The 14941-nt window shown below is 37.3% G+C and overlaps 1 protein-coding gene and 2 long non-coding RNA genes across 3 annotated transcripts; 1 reads left to right on the top strand and 2 right to left on the bottom strand.

Annotated features, from left to right (window-relative positions):
* Positions 1 to 982: 982 nt before the first annotated feature.
* LOC134814067 (uncharacterized) lies at positions 983 to 3006 on the bottom strand. The gene is made up of 2 exons (XR_010160090.1): positions 2889 to 3006; positions 983 to 2038 (listed from the first exon to the last, which is right to left on the bottom strand). It is a non-coding gene; the product is annotated as an uncharacterized LOC134814067 (long non-coding RNA).
* Positions 3007 to 3156: 150 nt separating this feature from the next.
* LOC134814138 (cyclin-D-binding Myb-like transcription factor 1) lies at positions 3157 to 14889 on the bottom strand. The gene is made up of 6 exons (XM_063822177.1): positions 14377 to 14889; positions 13465 to 13590; positions 13144 to 13258; positions 12411 to 12566; positions 4566 to 4675; positions 3157 to 3990 (listed from the first exon to the last, which is right to left on the bottom strand). Exons 1-6 carry the CDS (start codon positions 14467 to 14469, stop codon positions 3451 to 3453), a joined length of 1140 nt encoding a protein of 379 aa, XP_063678247.1. The 5' UTR covers positions 14470 to 14889; the 3' UTR covers positions 3157 to 3450.
* Positions 6035 to 7859, top strand: LOC134814072 (uncharacterized). Its single transcript, XR_010160091.1, has 2 exons — positions 6035 to 6327; positions 6863 to 7859. It is a non-coding gene; the product is annotated as an uncharacterized LOC134814072 (long non-coding RNA).
* Positions 14890 to 14941: the final 52 nt, after the last annotated feature.

Genomic DNA, 14941 nt, shown 5'->3' with positions numbered 1-14941 from the left:
TATTGTGACGGTGGTGCCAGCTGTTATCAACTCTGTCTCACGGTCACGTTGGCAAAAACTTGTGGAGATCAAACAAAAATCATGTGCTCATCACGAGATCACATGAACTGATTATATTGAAGGTCTAATGGGGTGGAATGGGGTCACCTTTTCTTGATTGGATCGTAAGGTCTGATATCTTCTGAGTTTATATCCGGATATCTGTTAGGTTTCGTCACCTGAAAAATAATAATAATAATACTAAGTTTAATAACATCACTATTCACTATTATAAATATAAAACTTACATATTCTTATATTTAAAAAAAGTATAAACAGATTCGTGAAATGATGTACACTTAACTGTGCAAGAACGTTGTAATTTTACGACACTCTAGAAAATAATATTAGCGCCAGCAGCCCCTCTGCATAATCTTCAATTGTGTTAAAATAAAGTCTGAGTTTAGCTAAGTACCTACTTTCTTACTTTGTACTTAAAATAATCAACTGTCTTATTTACTGATTAAGACAGTTGATCGAACCTGCTCAGTGCTCACGTTCGTGACGTTAATAAGATTTAAATAATGAGATTTCAACAATTACAGAATCGAACTGTATGAGATAAATGGAACGAAGAAAAGTGTTCGAGCTCAATAAGGAACCGCTCACGAATTAGTTACTAATCGGTTACTAATCGATTGATAATTGGTCAGAAACCAAACCCACCTCAGCGAGATCTGGGTTAATCTTAGGTAAGAAGTGAATGAGAAGGGACACTCCGATAATAGCTGCACAGAACCCTTTAACTATTCCTGTGTTGTGGTACCTTCGTGGGAGCCGTATCGCCATGGTATAATAGCTGAGAGGTATTGTTAGCTGCTGAGGTAATATAGCTGAGTATAATAGCTAGTATAGCTGAGAGGTATTTTTAGCTGCAGTTAAAGTTAACATGACTGAGGTATAGCTATTAAGAGATATTTTTAGCTGCAGTTAAAGTCAAGGATATATTGTAAAGCAAGTGTAGTTTTTGTTGTAAAGCATGGAGTTGTTCGAACTTGTAACTTGAAGTAGACCTCATAAATCATGAACATCTCAAGGATTATCAGTCAACAAATTTGATCAAGAAATCTGTGTCGAAAAAATCCATGATATTTCGGAACCTTTCCGTAATTTCCAATAAAACAAAAGCTTTTTAAAGATAACAAAATGATTAAGGGGATTTTTAAAATAGCTTTAAAACCACCATGCAGAAGCCAAATCCCAAGTAAAATGTATGAAAATCATCAATAGTTAAATAATAAAATTAGTGAAATCACTAACTTTGACTAGTTACAAACTTAAGACAACACACTGTACCTCGTTAATTGGCCTTATGTTTTCCGGAATAACTGTTTTCCCATTAAAAAGAGTTTCGCCCGAAATTTAGGGCGGAAAATTACCCAAATATTGGGCGGCCACATTTTTCCGGCCTTGTTAATTGATAATTCCCTGAAGCACTTTTTGTCCCAATACAATTTTTCCACTAGACAAGAAACTGGTAAACTCAGAGCTGGGATTTTCATTGATACAATTAATCCTTACAGTTTACACCTTTATTTTTTCCAAAACTCTCCATAACAAAGTCAATAAGTCAACATTCGTAAAACTTTAACTTTACGCAGAAACAATATCCAATTAACAAAACAGAATATTTAAGCAACGTTCTCTTTCGACCATCATTATCAAATCTCAGATTCACACTCGATAGGTATTTCCTAGTAGCTACTAACATATTAATCAAAGAATCAATGATTTAAATGATTTTATAAGTTTACCACATTTTGCCACTGTACATTCTGTCTTTCTACAATCTCTACTACATACTTCAACCCTTCAGCTTCTGACTTCTGTCCAAAACAACTCTTTGTGACGTCATAGTCCCGGCACGTGACGTCATAGTCCCGAGACGTGACGTCATCAGGTTCTGGATCCTATTGTTTTTTATCCTGAGCACTGATAAATTTCGCGAGCTCCTCCTCGTGGGTGCCGCCACTGAAATTCGTTGTTGTTTCGAACTCGGCTGAAAGAATAATTTAGGTGACGACTGACGTAAAGTTCTATATTATAGTAAATAATGTAAATTAAGATGAGATAAAATTCGTGTTATGATACGATGAAATTTGTACGATACGATGAAATTTGTGATACTGAGCGATTGCTGAATGTGCGACGTCCTAAAATTTTAAAATAAAGCTAAGGGGTGGTTCACACAGAACGTATTTGCTACAGAGGCAAAATGTAGGCGCGATAATATTTTGCAAATAGTTTGATTTTGCACATCCCGAATGTTTTTGTTTGTTTGTTTGTTTGTGCGGCAAATTTGGATTTTTTTATCTGAACAATTCACCAAATTTAGGCACTATCAGGTGAATTATTTAACAGCGTAGTATCTAACGTTGCATTACACGATTTCTGAGTTTAACACAACAAATAACTTATGAGGTTAATATCTTACACTGAGTGTCCTTCAAGATGTATATAAAATATAAATCTAGATTCTAGAATTACCCTCATTGAAGGTTTTACAATTAGTGAATTAGATGGGCGGGCGCAGGGTGAATGGGGTCGAGCTGGTGATGAGTAATATTGAAACTTTACAACAAGAAACTCCAACACATTGTGTGTATAAGCTGAAACTCCTACAAACTATAATATTATCTATACGTAACTATAACTATAAGTATAAGTATAATACATCTACAACTGATTACGGGGAAGGGGGAGGGTTAAAAATCGCAATACCTAGATAATCACTAGGTGCCCCCCCCCCCCCCCCCCCCCCGGCAATACGTAGATAATCACTAGGTGCGCGTGCGCCCCCCCCCCTCTCCCCCTCACTAGGTGCGCCCCCCTCCAACTCACGGACTCACCTTCCCTGACCATTATCTGCACACAGATGACGTGATAAACAGCGGTGAAGCTCAGTATAACCGGTAACACCCACTTGTGCCTCCAGATACTCTTCGGGAACTTCCCGTCACTCATTCTATGATAAACACGTGGTTATTACTTATAATCATTAATAATTGATGATAATTACTGATGAAATTTACTAATCATTATTATTGATTATAAATTGAACTGTTTAGGCTTCTAGTTAAAGTTCTGAGGATGATTCAACATTTCAATAAAAAGAGGTTTGACTTCCCGAACATTTCTATGGGGATATCAGACAGATGAATCAAAAAATCTGTTGGGAAATAACTATAAATTTTAAAGATTAGTCCGATATATGTCGGATTTTTTGTAGATTGAAACGAATAATTCAAAAACGATAGTCAACGTCTGATCAGGAAAAGTATTTCAGTATAGTTTAGATGGTGGATAAATATTTCAATAAATTAATGCACTAAAAGTTAAAAAGATAGTAAAGTTTCCCTTCCTAAAGTAAAAAATGACAATTTCGTTTTGCGTCAATAACCTAATCTCCCTCTAAAACTCAATGGAAAAAGACTCCTCAGGCGTTGAAGCTATAGATAAATCTTCCGCCTCCTCCGCCTCTTCCGCCGACTCATCATCACTGATTGTAAACATTTCTCCTTTTACCACAATAGGAACTACATCATTAGACTGACTATTATCTGTAACATTTTCCTCCACCTCAACACTCACATCACCCTCCAAGTTAACCTCGTGATCTTCATCCTCCAGTTTCACCTTCTTGCCTCCCTCCGGCACCCTCACCTCCTCATGCTCCCTCACCCTCTTCCCCTTATTCCATAGCTCATTCCCGTAATCAAGCCGCCCATCTTTAAACGGCTTCACGAAATTATCCATTAATATGTCCATAATATCATTGAAACTGAGCTGATAATGGAACGGAATCCGGTAAACAATTAGTTTTCTGAATCTACATTTGAGGTTGAGAGGGGTGATGGCGGGGTTGTTGTCTCCACCGGGGAACTTGTCTGCTATTTTCTTCCAGTCAACATCGTCCGTGTAGTTGACTGGCTCACGTGACAGCAGTTCTACCTGGTTGTTTTAATTGGTTGTTAGAGAATTCAGTTTTGGTGTTTTTGCGTTTAGTTTTATTATTGCTGAAAATGGAAAAGTTTGATTCAAAAATTGAACTGTGTAAAAAACCTGGTCCCTTGCTATAATCAAGCGGCCATCCATGAAATTTCATAAAACGTTTCTTAATGTTTCACAAAGAGTCGCAAATAATATGTGTTCATATTCGGTATACATAATATGTATAATATAATATTATAAGACATATAATATTATAACTTTATAAGACATTTTGACTAATCACACCTTTCGCTACCTTATTACCTTAAACCCTATAAACCTATTACTAATACCATAGTAACGGCACCCGAAGGAGAGGAGAGGGGGGGGGGGGGGCTTAAACAAATTAGCCATCAGATTAGCTCATACATTAGAGAGAAGAGAAGTAATCAAGTTAGCTTGAGGTTTAAGTCACCAAAACTTGTTATGTTGCATATCTTACTACATCGACCAAACGTCCCCCCCCCCCTTCCCCCGGCCCCCTCTTTCCCAGCCCCAGTTATAATAGCACTGCCGTGCTCCAGCTGTTCTATTACCATAGTAACTTGATCCTGCATCGACATGGATTCTCCTCTGTTTTCTGAGTTCCTCTGGTCCACTGAGTACTTTAAACATTGCCGTGGTGTCCGTGTTCCAACTGCGTTACCTGTGCCATATTTAATTAGTATTTGATTAGTATTTAATTAGTATCTTTACTAATGTGAAATGTTATCTAAAATACAAAATTTCTATCTTTATTAGATGTGTTTTCTTAATCATTCGCTAAATAATCAACTCAAAGTTTGAAATTTAAAAATTAAGTAGGACACCCTTTATTTCGACACAAACATGTTTTTTCTTCCGAGCTCAAGAACGACGCTAAAAAAAAGATTTCGTGCCAAATCGGCGATCAATAACCCTCGTGACGACATTAATAGGCCTGGTAACTAACAATACACGTGACAATAACCCTCGTGACGACATTAATAAGCCTGGTAACTACCAATACACGTGACAATACACGTGACTTGACAGAGGTACTGGCAGGGCACATTAGCACCTCTTGGTCCGATGATTCTATCAGTCAAACGTAGAGTATCAGTTTACTGTTTGTCGGCATCCACAGCCTTACTTCGGCTGTTGTAAGATAGAAAGTAAAAGTCAAAACTTTAGTTAATCTGCTTTTGGGTTTGTATTTAGGTTTCTTATCTGTAGTAATACTGATAATCTAGTTCATTAAGTTATAACACTTCTCTTGAAACCTACTTAACTCGGCACAATTCCCACACTAATCACATAATCTTGATATAAGTGCATTACAGCACTTAGTGCATACTACAGATGTTGAAATCACAGAAGTTCTGGCTCCTGCTATTATCATATTTATAGTTGTATCTAGGTTTCCGATTTGCTCTCTTCTGTGATCATAAAGTCATAAGCACGTAATAAATGTAATTTCATACAATCTGTACGTAATACAAGTAATTTCTAGCGTGATCTCCCAGCATGAGTTAAGAGACTCGGTGATCGTGTACTCGATCAACGATTCATCAAGTTTCAGTTTGAATTTCTGTGGAACACCACGTGACTAAGTAACATGCTGATTTTATCCACAGAATTCCGCTGTGTTCTAGCTCAGGAACGGAGCGATTCATTTGAGAATCTTGAGATATAAGCGAGGCTGAAGTAAATAATACTATAAATACTTAAAAGCAGGGCTCATGAAATTGTTTATAAGTTTATAAGGCTTGACGTGTGTCTTGCGACATACTTATAGTTTTAAAGTTTTAAAGGCCTCCCCTGCGTCAGTAGTCAAATCACACACAACCTCATTAACAAGAGCCCTGGTCTCGTGATCATACAATGGGACAAGCAACGTCACTTAACTCTACACGGTAGCACGTGAGAGATGGTCACGTGGGCGGTCACGTGGATTGCACGTGGGCAAGAATAAGGTCACGTGTTCTTGGGAAGTTCAAATTACATGCGTTTTATGCTTGTCATCCTTTCGATCCACTCTGCTTTTTCTTTTTGAGTTTAGTGGAATTGTTATACTTCGATTTTATTGTCCATATATTCGGTATTATGGAAGCTATGAGTTTTAAATATTTATGTTATTTCATATCTAAAAGTGGTGTGATATAATTACGAAAGCAAAACTGCAGAATCATTTATAAGTATGTGATTTACATGTTGTTCAGTTAGTTAGTTAGTTAGTTAAATGTGTTAACTGCAGCGAGTTGTAATAATGATTGTAACTTTTTTATTAGTTATTATAGCTCAACTGGATGGATGCGTCGTCAGGTCTAAATCTCGCCGGTACGTTTATTAATTAATAAACTAATCAATTAATTTTTATTCTACGACTTTGATAATTGGAATTATTTCTGCTTAATCTGTTCCCCTTTAAAAAAAAGATTTAAGCTTTTTGTAGATTTTTTTAGTGTTTAGTTCGAGTCTCACCGCTTGAAATGTCACAAATGTTTATAAACAGATGTTTATAAAATTTGCAGATTTTTATGAATTGTTAGATCATCATTAAAATATCGCTATGTCGAAATATTAGATGCGTAACTAATTACTGATAAGTACTGACGTAGTATTACATTTCTATCATGTGATGTCCCCTTTACCTGCGAAACTGTGCAAAATAGTTTATCAAAGTGCTATAAAAAAGAAGAGTTCTCCAGATGGCGAACATCTCCCCTCCCCTGTCCCCTGTCAGTCTACATACGGCCATTTAAATACAGTCTCGAAAACAAGGCTGCCATAAAATCATGTAGCCAGCTGACAACTAAAGAAAGTTCTAGAAGCAATAATATTCCACAAAATCTAACAATTGTATCAACCACAGGTTCAGGACAGCACCAGTGACGTACTGTGACGGACACAAAGGATCCGGAGAGAAGATCAGCGCTCGGTGCAGTTACCCCGGTTACCACTGCTACTGCATCAACCTCCCCCACGAGTATCCTTCTTGTCAGTGCTCACGCGAGATTGCCCCCACCACGCCTCTTCCTGTGTTTACTTCCTCTGCTGTGCCGCCACTGGGGGGCGCGGCAGCCACATGGAAACCTTTATATGTTCTGGGGATCGGAGGAGGGGTGCTTTTAGTGGTTGTTTTAACGAGCATTGCGTGTTGTTGTGTGTGTAGACACTGGTACGCGCAGCAGCCACGTGCAGTGCCTGATAAACCGCCTGAGTACAGTGATTCTCCGCCCCCGCCTTACGCGCACTCCTCTTTCTACGCCACTAATGCTCACCGTCCTAGAACTGTACACAGGATAACCCGCGGGGCTCATCCCTCTGCTTCAGTTACAAGACATGTTTCAAGTGCTATTTTACAGGCCTCGTCTCGTCATAATAATGTGGCTCCTATCGGAATGGTAGGTAGTCATTCTGAACATAACATGCAGAATATGCAGAATATACAGAATATGCAGAATATCGAGAGTTATCCTATTATAAGGACAGAGGAATGTTACCGGACGATCAGTAGAGGTGATAGTGACAGAGTGAGGTTTCCTGTGGGAAATACCCGTTCAGGGGGACGGTTTAATTCAGATGACATTGCTATTGTAGATCTAGACGAGGTGTGACAGTGCGAAGAGGTAAATCAACATTCCATAATTAGCCTAGCAAATAGCAGGTCGATTGGTCATATATATCAGGGGGAATTTAATATACATATTTGAAAATTGATGTTTTTGGAATGTTTGGTATTTTGTAGTGGAATCTAGTGAACATTTGGATGTCAGAGGTGCTATGTACTGTTTTTTTTTGTGAGTTAAATTTGAATGTACATGATGTGCGATTTTCCGTGACTTTGAACGAATGATTAAATGAAAATAGCCAGTCTTTTTAATTGTATTATATTTTCGAGTGATTTCAGTCCTCAATTCTTGGCAGATTCAAGTTTTTTACGAAGCGAAATCAACATAAAGCAAAAGCTGAAGCTTACACTTCCAATTATACGAGCAAAACGATAAACTGACAATCAGAGATAAGATCGCAGGTTTCAACTCTCTAGTTAGCGATTGAAAAATTGCTAAGTCTTGTTTAAACAAATCAGTTTAACAATCTAGTTAAGCACAATACTAAGTTGAGAGATATGACGTGTAAATAGTTATTAGGTATTATACAGTGTTATTAGGTGTTATAGCATCGTAAAAATCTGAATATTCTACCGTATAGACACGTCTGTTTATTGCATTTATTTATTTTTATCTGTTATTTAATCTACGTGACGGTATATGTTATACTATTCAAAAAGGGCCAACTTTTTAATTTAGGTTTCTAAAGATTTTTGGGAAAAAAAATTAGTTTCCCGAAAATTTTAGTCAAAAATTTTCGAAGTCAAAATTTTTCAAAGTTTTTCTGGAAACTACTTTTCGGTTTTCGAAGTCCGCACCTACCCTTTGATATACGATTTTGGACTCGAGGGTTCCTCTTTGTAATGAGATCTCGGAAGGCAGGCCTCCCCTTCGCAATACGAGCTCGGAAGCGGGATCTCTGCTTTCAGAGGTACGTATCGTCAATGACTCGGACCGAAAATTTTCTAAGTCAAAATTTTTCAAAGTTTTTCTGGAAACTACTTTTGTTCATGTTTTTATGCTACCCTGATCATTCTGAGCCGAAAATATTTTTTTCGGTTTTTTGAAGTCCGTACCTACATTCGGAAGGTTGTACACATTGTGGATGTGATACTGATTGGTTTCATATACAATGTACTAATTATGGATAAACGTGATATTTGGCCCACAGATTTGAAGGAAAATACGCGAATTTGGTCCTCAGATTTAAGGGGTCGTTTACATATTACGTAATCAATATTTTGGTAATTTTTACCCCCCCCCCCCCCCCCCCCATTGCGCATTAACCGTGCCTTAACCGTGCGTTATCATCTACCGAATTGCCGACAATGTATTTAGAAACAGGAATACAACCTGTTAACATAACTTCGAACGATTAATATTTAGTTTCAACCGGCGTGTGATAATGTCCAACGAAAAGGATATAATATCCATGGAATCATCTCCCCCCTCCACTTCTCATTCCTCTGGATCCCACTCGTGGACTAAACAAGATTACCTTCTCGCGTCACTGACGGTAATGATAAAGGTCTGGAGTCTGGATCCCACTCGTGGACTAAACAAGATTACCTTCTCGCGTCACTGACGGTAATGATAAAGGTCGGTGACAGTGTTGAGGCTTACCTCCCCGGAGTCATCACACAGAAAGTAGCATGTGAACTCGGTGTGTCGGAATTACAAGAAGCAATCCTAGCTGTTATTATGTTCTTCTTCTGGACAATCGCAATCATGGTGTCAGTTCCGATTTCGGAAAGAATGGGAGAAAGATTCACATTGCTTTTATCACTTTATATGTCCATTGCTTTTACTATCTTATGTGCAGTGGTTCCTAATTATTATACTCTTCTTCTTTCCAGAGCTTTAACCGGTATCTGCATTGGATTAAACGATTGTGCAACCGGTTTATTCATCGCCAAGCTCGCTTCTTCTAAAACAAGAATTGCGCCCGTTGTTTCGTTTTGGCGGACGCTAGATTTCCGTTCACTATAACTATAAATATAAGCTCCAATCAGCTCACTTCATAATAATAATATTGATACACGTGAGTACACTATACTACGCATGCCAAGTACAAATCGGGCTTGGCCCGCTTATAACCTAATACTATACATTACACCGTTATATACATTGAAACACAGTCGCGCCGCGCATTCATTGACCACAGGCTATCTATACATCACATCTCCGCAAGCAATCCTCGCGCGCTGCACTGCGCGCTGGTTGTCATGGTAACGGACGGAAGGACAGATGACAACATATTCAGACCTGCCTACCGCTATCTCCAAAATCCACGTTTTTCTGCAAAAACGTCCATTCGTAACCTTTCACTATTGCCTTTTTTCAAAAGGGCGAACGGAAAAAATCGTCACTCAATGCTCTTTTCTTGCAGAAGCACTTGGTTTTGCAGCTGGAGGAACTTGGGTGTCTTTACTTGGATGGCTGACTTTAGACCTAGTGGGCTGGAGAGTCTTTGTTTTGATTACCTCTATTCCACTATTTGTTCCTCCGATCATCATGCTGCATTTATTAAAATTTGAAAAGCCGGAAGAAATTGAAGGAGAACAAAGTGAGTCTATCCCGAATTTCAATTATAGCAGAAGGGTCTTCAAATCAAGCCTGTTTTTCTTCTGTAACCTTTGTGTTGGATATGGAAGTATAATTCTTCTTCCATCACTGCTGAGAGAGTACAAGATAAGTCTTCCTCACGATAGTGGGAAATGCGAAGAAGTGGTCCAAGGTAACGATTTTCTCGTTCTAGCGGCAGTCACTGGTGCAGCAAACATGATAGGGAGACCACTGGGGTATTTTCTGTGGACTCGTGTAAAGTTCATAATTCTCCAACCTACAATCACCATAATAATGGCTGCGTGTTTTGGAGTTACTATTGCAAATCCTGGCTTAACAGCCTCAGTGGTTCTGTTAGGGCTAGCAAAGTTGTGTTACTCGATACAAGCAGTGGAAGGTTCTATAATGATATTCGATTGTGATTACTACGGAAAGCCCGGGTTTGAGATGGGGAGTGCTGTGACTATAGTTTCTGGACAGGTTGGGAGCATTGTGGGAACTTCTCTGGCTGCCTTCTTGGATCCTTATACTGCGGTATCGCTCACCTTGGTGATTTTGTGTGTTGAACTTGTCGTTATAGGCTTTATGAGAGAAAGATTTTAATAACTCTTGTTTGAGAGAAGTGTAAAGTATTTTGTCGAGCATATCTAAATTATTACTGTCAATTATATGAATAATTACTCTCGGTTTTGTTGAGTGTTGTAATATGGTATTTTGATATATCTTTTAAAATAGGATAATGTTTTTGATAAAATTGTTTTTAAATATTGTATTTGATTAATAATTAATGTTGGTGGGGAAATATTTATTATATAATTTTTCACATAGTGCAATGATATTTTGTAGACATGTGTGATGATGTGATTTCATAAATTTTACTTTACTTTACTACTTTACTTTACGATATCTTTAGTTTTAGCATAACGTTTAAGGGACGTTGAATTTAGTATATGTTTCCGGGTATATAATAAACAATGCTTTTATATGTTCGTATTCGGGAGTTACACATTTTGAGTGTAAGTCGGTTGGCAGGCAGACCAACTGTCAGAGATGAGCCGTCCGCTCATTTGCACCTGACTTACAGCTAGGCCTGTGGTTGGTCCTCGTGGCCACAGGGTGACTGCTAGTGGAGTGCCCATCGGCGAGACTGCGAGTCACGTGATGCAAGCAGATGCGTTGTGCCGTCACGCATTATGGCGTGACAGGTTTTGGGAGTATATCCGGAGATCGAGAGCGGAAGTGAAGAGCTCACTTTTTCGTTGGGATCCTTTTGACTATAGCCAGGGGATCCTTTTGACTATAGCCAGGGGATCCTTTTGACTATAGCCAGCCTTGCTGAGTACTATACTGAGCGATAGACACGTGGTGTGTTTATATTCGTGTCAAAAGGTTATCGCAACCAAGAAGTTTTTATCTGTTAAAGTTAACTTTGTATTAAATACTTTTCATTTAATAGTTCTCCTCTTTCATTAACTCGTTTCATTTCTATCATACTGTACGCCATGCCGTTCGTGTTACGTGATTAGAGCTTGACTAGCATATACCTAGGAACCCGGATTTCTATATAAGACTAAAAAAGGCAAAATACTCACGATTTTATCGGGTTTTCTGAATCTATAATAGAAATAAATTGACTCATAACGCAAGGACTTTTCTTAATCACCTTTTTATGAGGTGATCTTTTGTATCTACGGATTTAATTGAATAATCGAATTAAGAAATCAATAACAAATCTATAATTTATTTTTAATTGTAGTTGACGAAATGAGAGTCTCCACTCAGTGTGTTAAAACATAATTCTTTGTCGACGTTTCGGCTACATGCCTTTGTCATAAACAGGACGTACTGAAAACTTACATAGCTCAATAAATGTAATAGATTTGTAGTGTTGTAATTAGTTTAAAATTGTCAACTACAATTAAAAATAAATGATTGACCCACTCATAAGAGCAAAACAAGATTATCAAATCTATAATTTGTAAGAAACATGCAGCGTGTGATTCAATATGCGTTCGCGCGCGTAAGTACGTACGTGTAACAATTGCGAGTCATAAAAAAGTGAATAGAAATTTGTCTACTGCGCGCTACATTAATATTGCGCTGAAGAACGTTTGTCAACTCGAAAGAAGGAACATTGCCGTGCTGCCTTAGGTCATCAAGTAAGTTCAAAGAAACTGTTGAAATCAAAGGTGTCCCTAAGACTCAAACTAAATTAACAAGGATCAAAGTTAAAAGCTCACTTACTAACTAACTGCCAGTTATGGCCGTGCTTTTCCACTGCCGCTTTAAACCTATCTTTTTCTTGAGGAGTCCACTTTCTTTTACGTCTATTTTTCGGCTCTGCTCCGATTTTTGTCGCCCTATCTCGGACAGAATTAGCTGATCTACCCATCTTCTCACCTAGGTAAAATTAATTTTAAAACAGATCCATATTTCAGAATTCAATAGATTTCTCAGTACACTGACTCGAGAGTAGAGGTGTTGTGAGAAAATTGTACCTTGTAACTTGTACAGTGTACATTGTACATTGTACATTGTAACAGTGTACCTTGAAACTATATTACTGATTAGATACTGCGTAGTGAGGCCAGTGTCTTATTGTTATGAACCAGAATGAAACGCCCAGGTTTTGGGTTTCGTACATTTTTGTCAAATCTTTCATTGAGCATAGTTCATAAAAATGTTAGTTGTGCTTGAATATCTAATAATACATAAGTTCTTAGGTATTTTACTGTAACCACCAGGCCTCAAACTTTAAACAGTTAACTTCCCCAAAAGAGTTAACTTCTAGAAATCAATACAATGAAATGAAATGAAATAAAATAAGGTATTTATATCCCGCTCATATGATTAACCAACAACACAAGGAAGGTGGTTCACCATGTCAACTTTTTGCAGAAGATACCAAAAGAGTCCTGAACAATACAATTGTATGTCGATAATAAAGTGCTGTAAAAATGTAAAAATGTTAACTAACCTATAACTTTCCACTTGTGGTCGTCATCCACGCTAGAAGACAGTTTCTTGAGAAGAGAGATTTCCTTATCTGTGTAGGATCCAAGGTGGTTCTTTTCGTCAAACATCCTCATAGCCTGGAAATATCACCTATAACATACCAAAATATTATCAAATGTACTGAACTAATCGGTTGATCAAGTCAACAAAATGTATTTTTAATATTTAAGTAGCAAATCGTCGCCCCAAAATGATGTGCGTGTTTTGACTCCCATTTTTTAGCCAAGAAAACCATATCTTTTAAATGTTTCAAACACCAACTTCTCCAGCTACAAGTTCAAACCTTCTTATAAACGTTGATATAAGCTCGGTTAATGTTATCACAGCAGTGTTTGAAGAATGGTTTCCTTTCTGCGGCCGAGAGGGCGAATAGTGCGGGTAGAGTCAGGTCGTTCTCTTGCAGGTACCCCTGTAAAACAGAGGCCGTTAATTAATGAGAGGTTAATTAATTAATTAATTGATTATTTATTGGGACATCAATTCTATCGTGTCAAATTATCGAGCTTCATCTTGAATCTTGATTAAATAATTAGATCTAAAATGATCAATCGGTTTGAAGAAAATAGAGAAGAAGAAAGCTGCCAAATGAATCTTATACAATTCATTTGTCCGGAGGCCACAAAATTCCAAAACTAAAAGAGCAATTAAATTAACAAGTCTCAACAAGGCAACAAAATAGTACAACATTACAGGATATAAACCTGTTCACAGTAAAAAGCCATCTAAATACATGATTATAAACAACAAAGATAGAACGACTAGAAACTTCGAGAAACTTCGAGAAAGTGTGTTCATATACATACGTGTGGTATTTTCCACATTCTTCATTACACAATAAACAGATATATTATACATTGTTATTGTACATACTTCAAGTTAGGATATATTTCACTATACATTCTGTAGATACATGTTAACATGACAATTAAGTTCTGAAGATAGTGCTGAACTTTAAAGATTTCTGCTCATCTTCAATTATAACTCGAATATCCTATTTTACATGACAGCACCTTGCTGAATAGCAGTGTCAACGGGTCAGATAACTGGTATTATAGAGACCGGCTATAACGTCCATCTTTAACGTACTACAACATACGGTATTCAAGGCTGACGAACACTAATCATACATCAAAACTTAATTATATACAAAATTATGATGAATTAATTAATTAGTGTTAAAAGCAGATAAACTCACCCTAGCGTTTGTTTTCAAGATCTCCTCTTCTTCTCTCATCCATTTGCCCGTTTTAAATATGAGTCCACCGTTATCTTTCACTTTCCTTGGCATCCTACCGGCTCTTTTAAATGCAGTTCATGTGAAATTAGATTTTTCATTAATTGTTCATACAAGTTTAAAATATTTATCAAGAAGAATCCGAGAAATTTAAAAGTTAGGCTCATTGAATAGTGACACAACGTTGAACGTGATCGATAAATGAATAAATCAGTCCCTCTTATATCGATAGATTTATATCATTATATGGTTCATAAAAAACAAATTTGCTTCAGATTTAGAGCAATATCGCTACTGTTCTACTGTATAAATGAAAATGAGGTCACAAACGCGTGTCTATACCTAAACAAACTCACGCCTGGTGAGATAAATAGCACATAATTTCAGTATTATATCAGAGCTGGTTTTAATTTACCCCCATTATAAATAACACAATAAATAATTCTATAAATAAGGGTTATTAGTCTCAAACTTTCATTCCAACCGAGAATGAAAATTCTGGTACTTTTAAAACTAAAACTAGAAA

Source organism: Bolinopsis microptera, chromosome 4 (genome assembly GCF_026151205.1).
Source record: "Bolinopsis microptera isolate Bmic1 chromosome 4, MBARI_Bmic_1.0, whole genome shotgun sequence".
Lineage (NCBI taxonomy): Eukaryota > Metazoa > Ctenophora > Tentaculata > Lobata > Bolinopsidae > Bolinopsis > Bolinopsis microptera.
The sequence above is the reverse complement of the archived record's forward strand: the minus strand, read 5'-3'. Positions and strand labels throughout refer to the sequence as shown.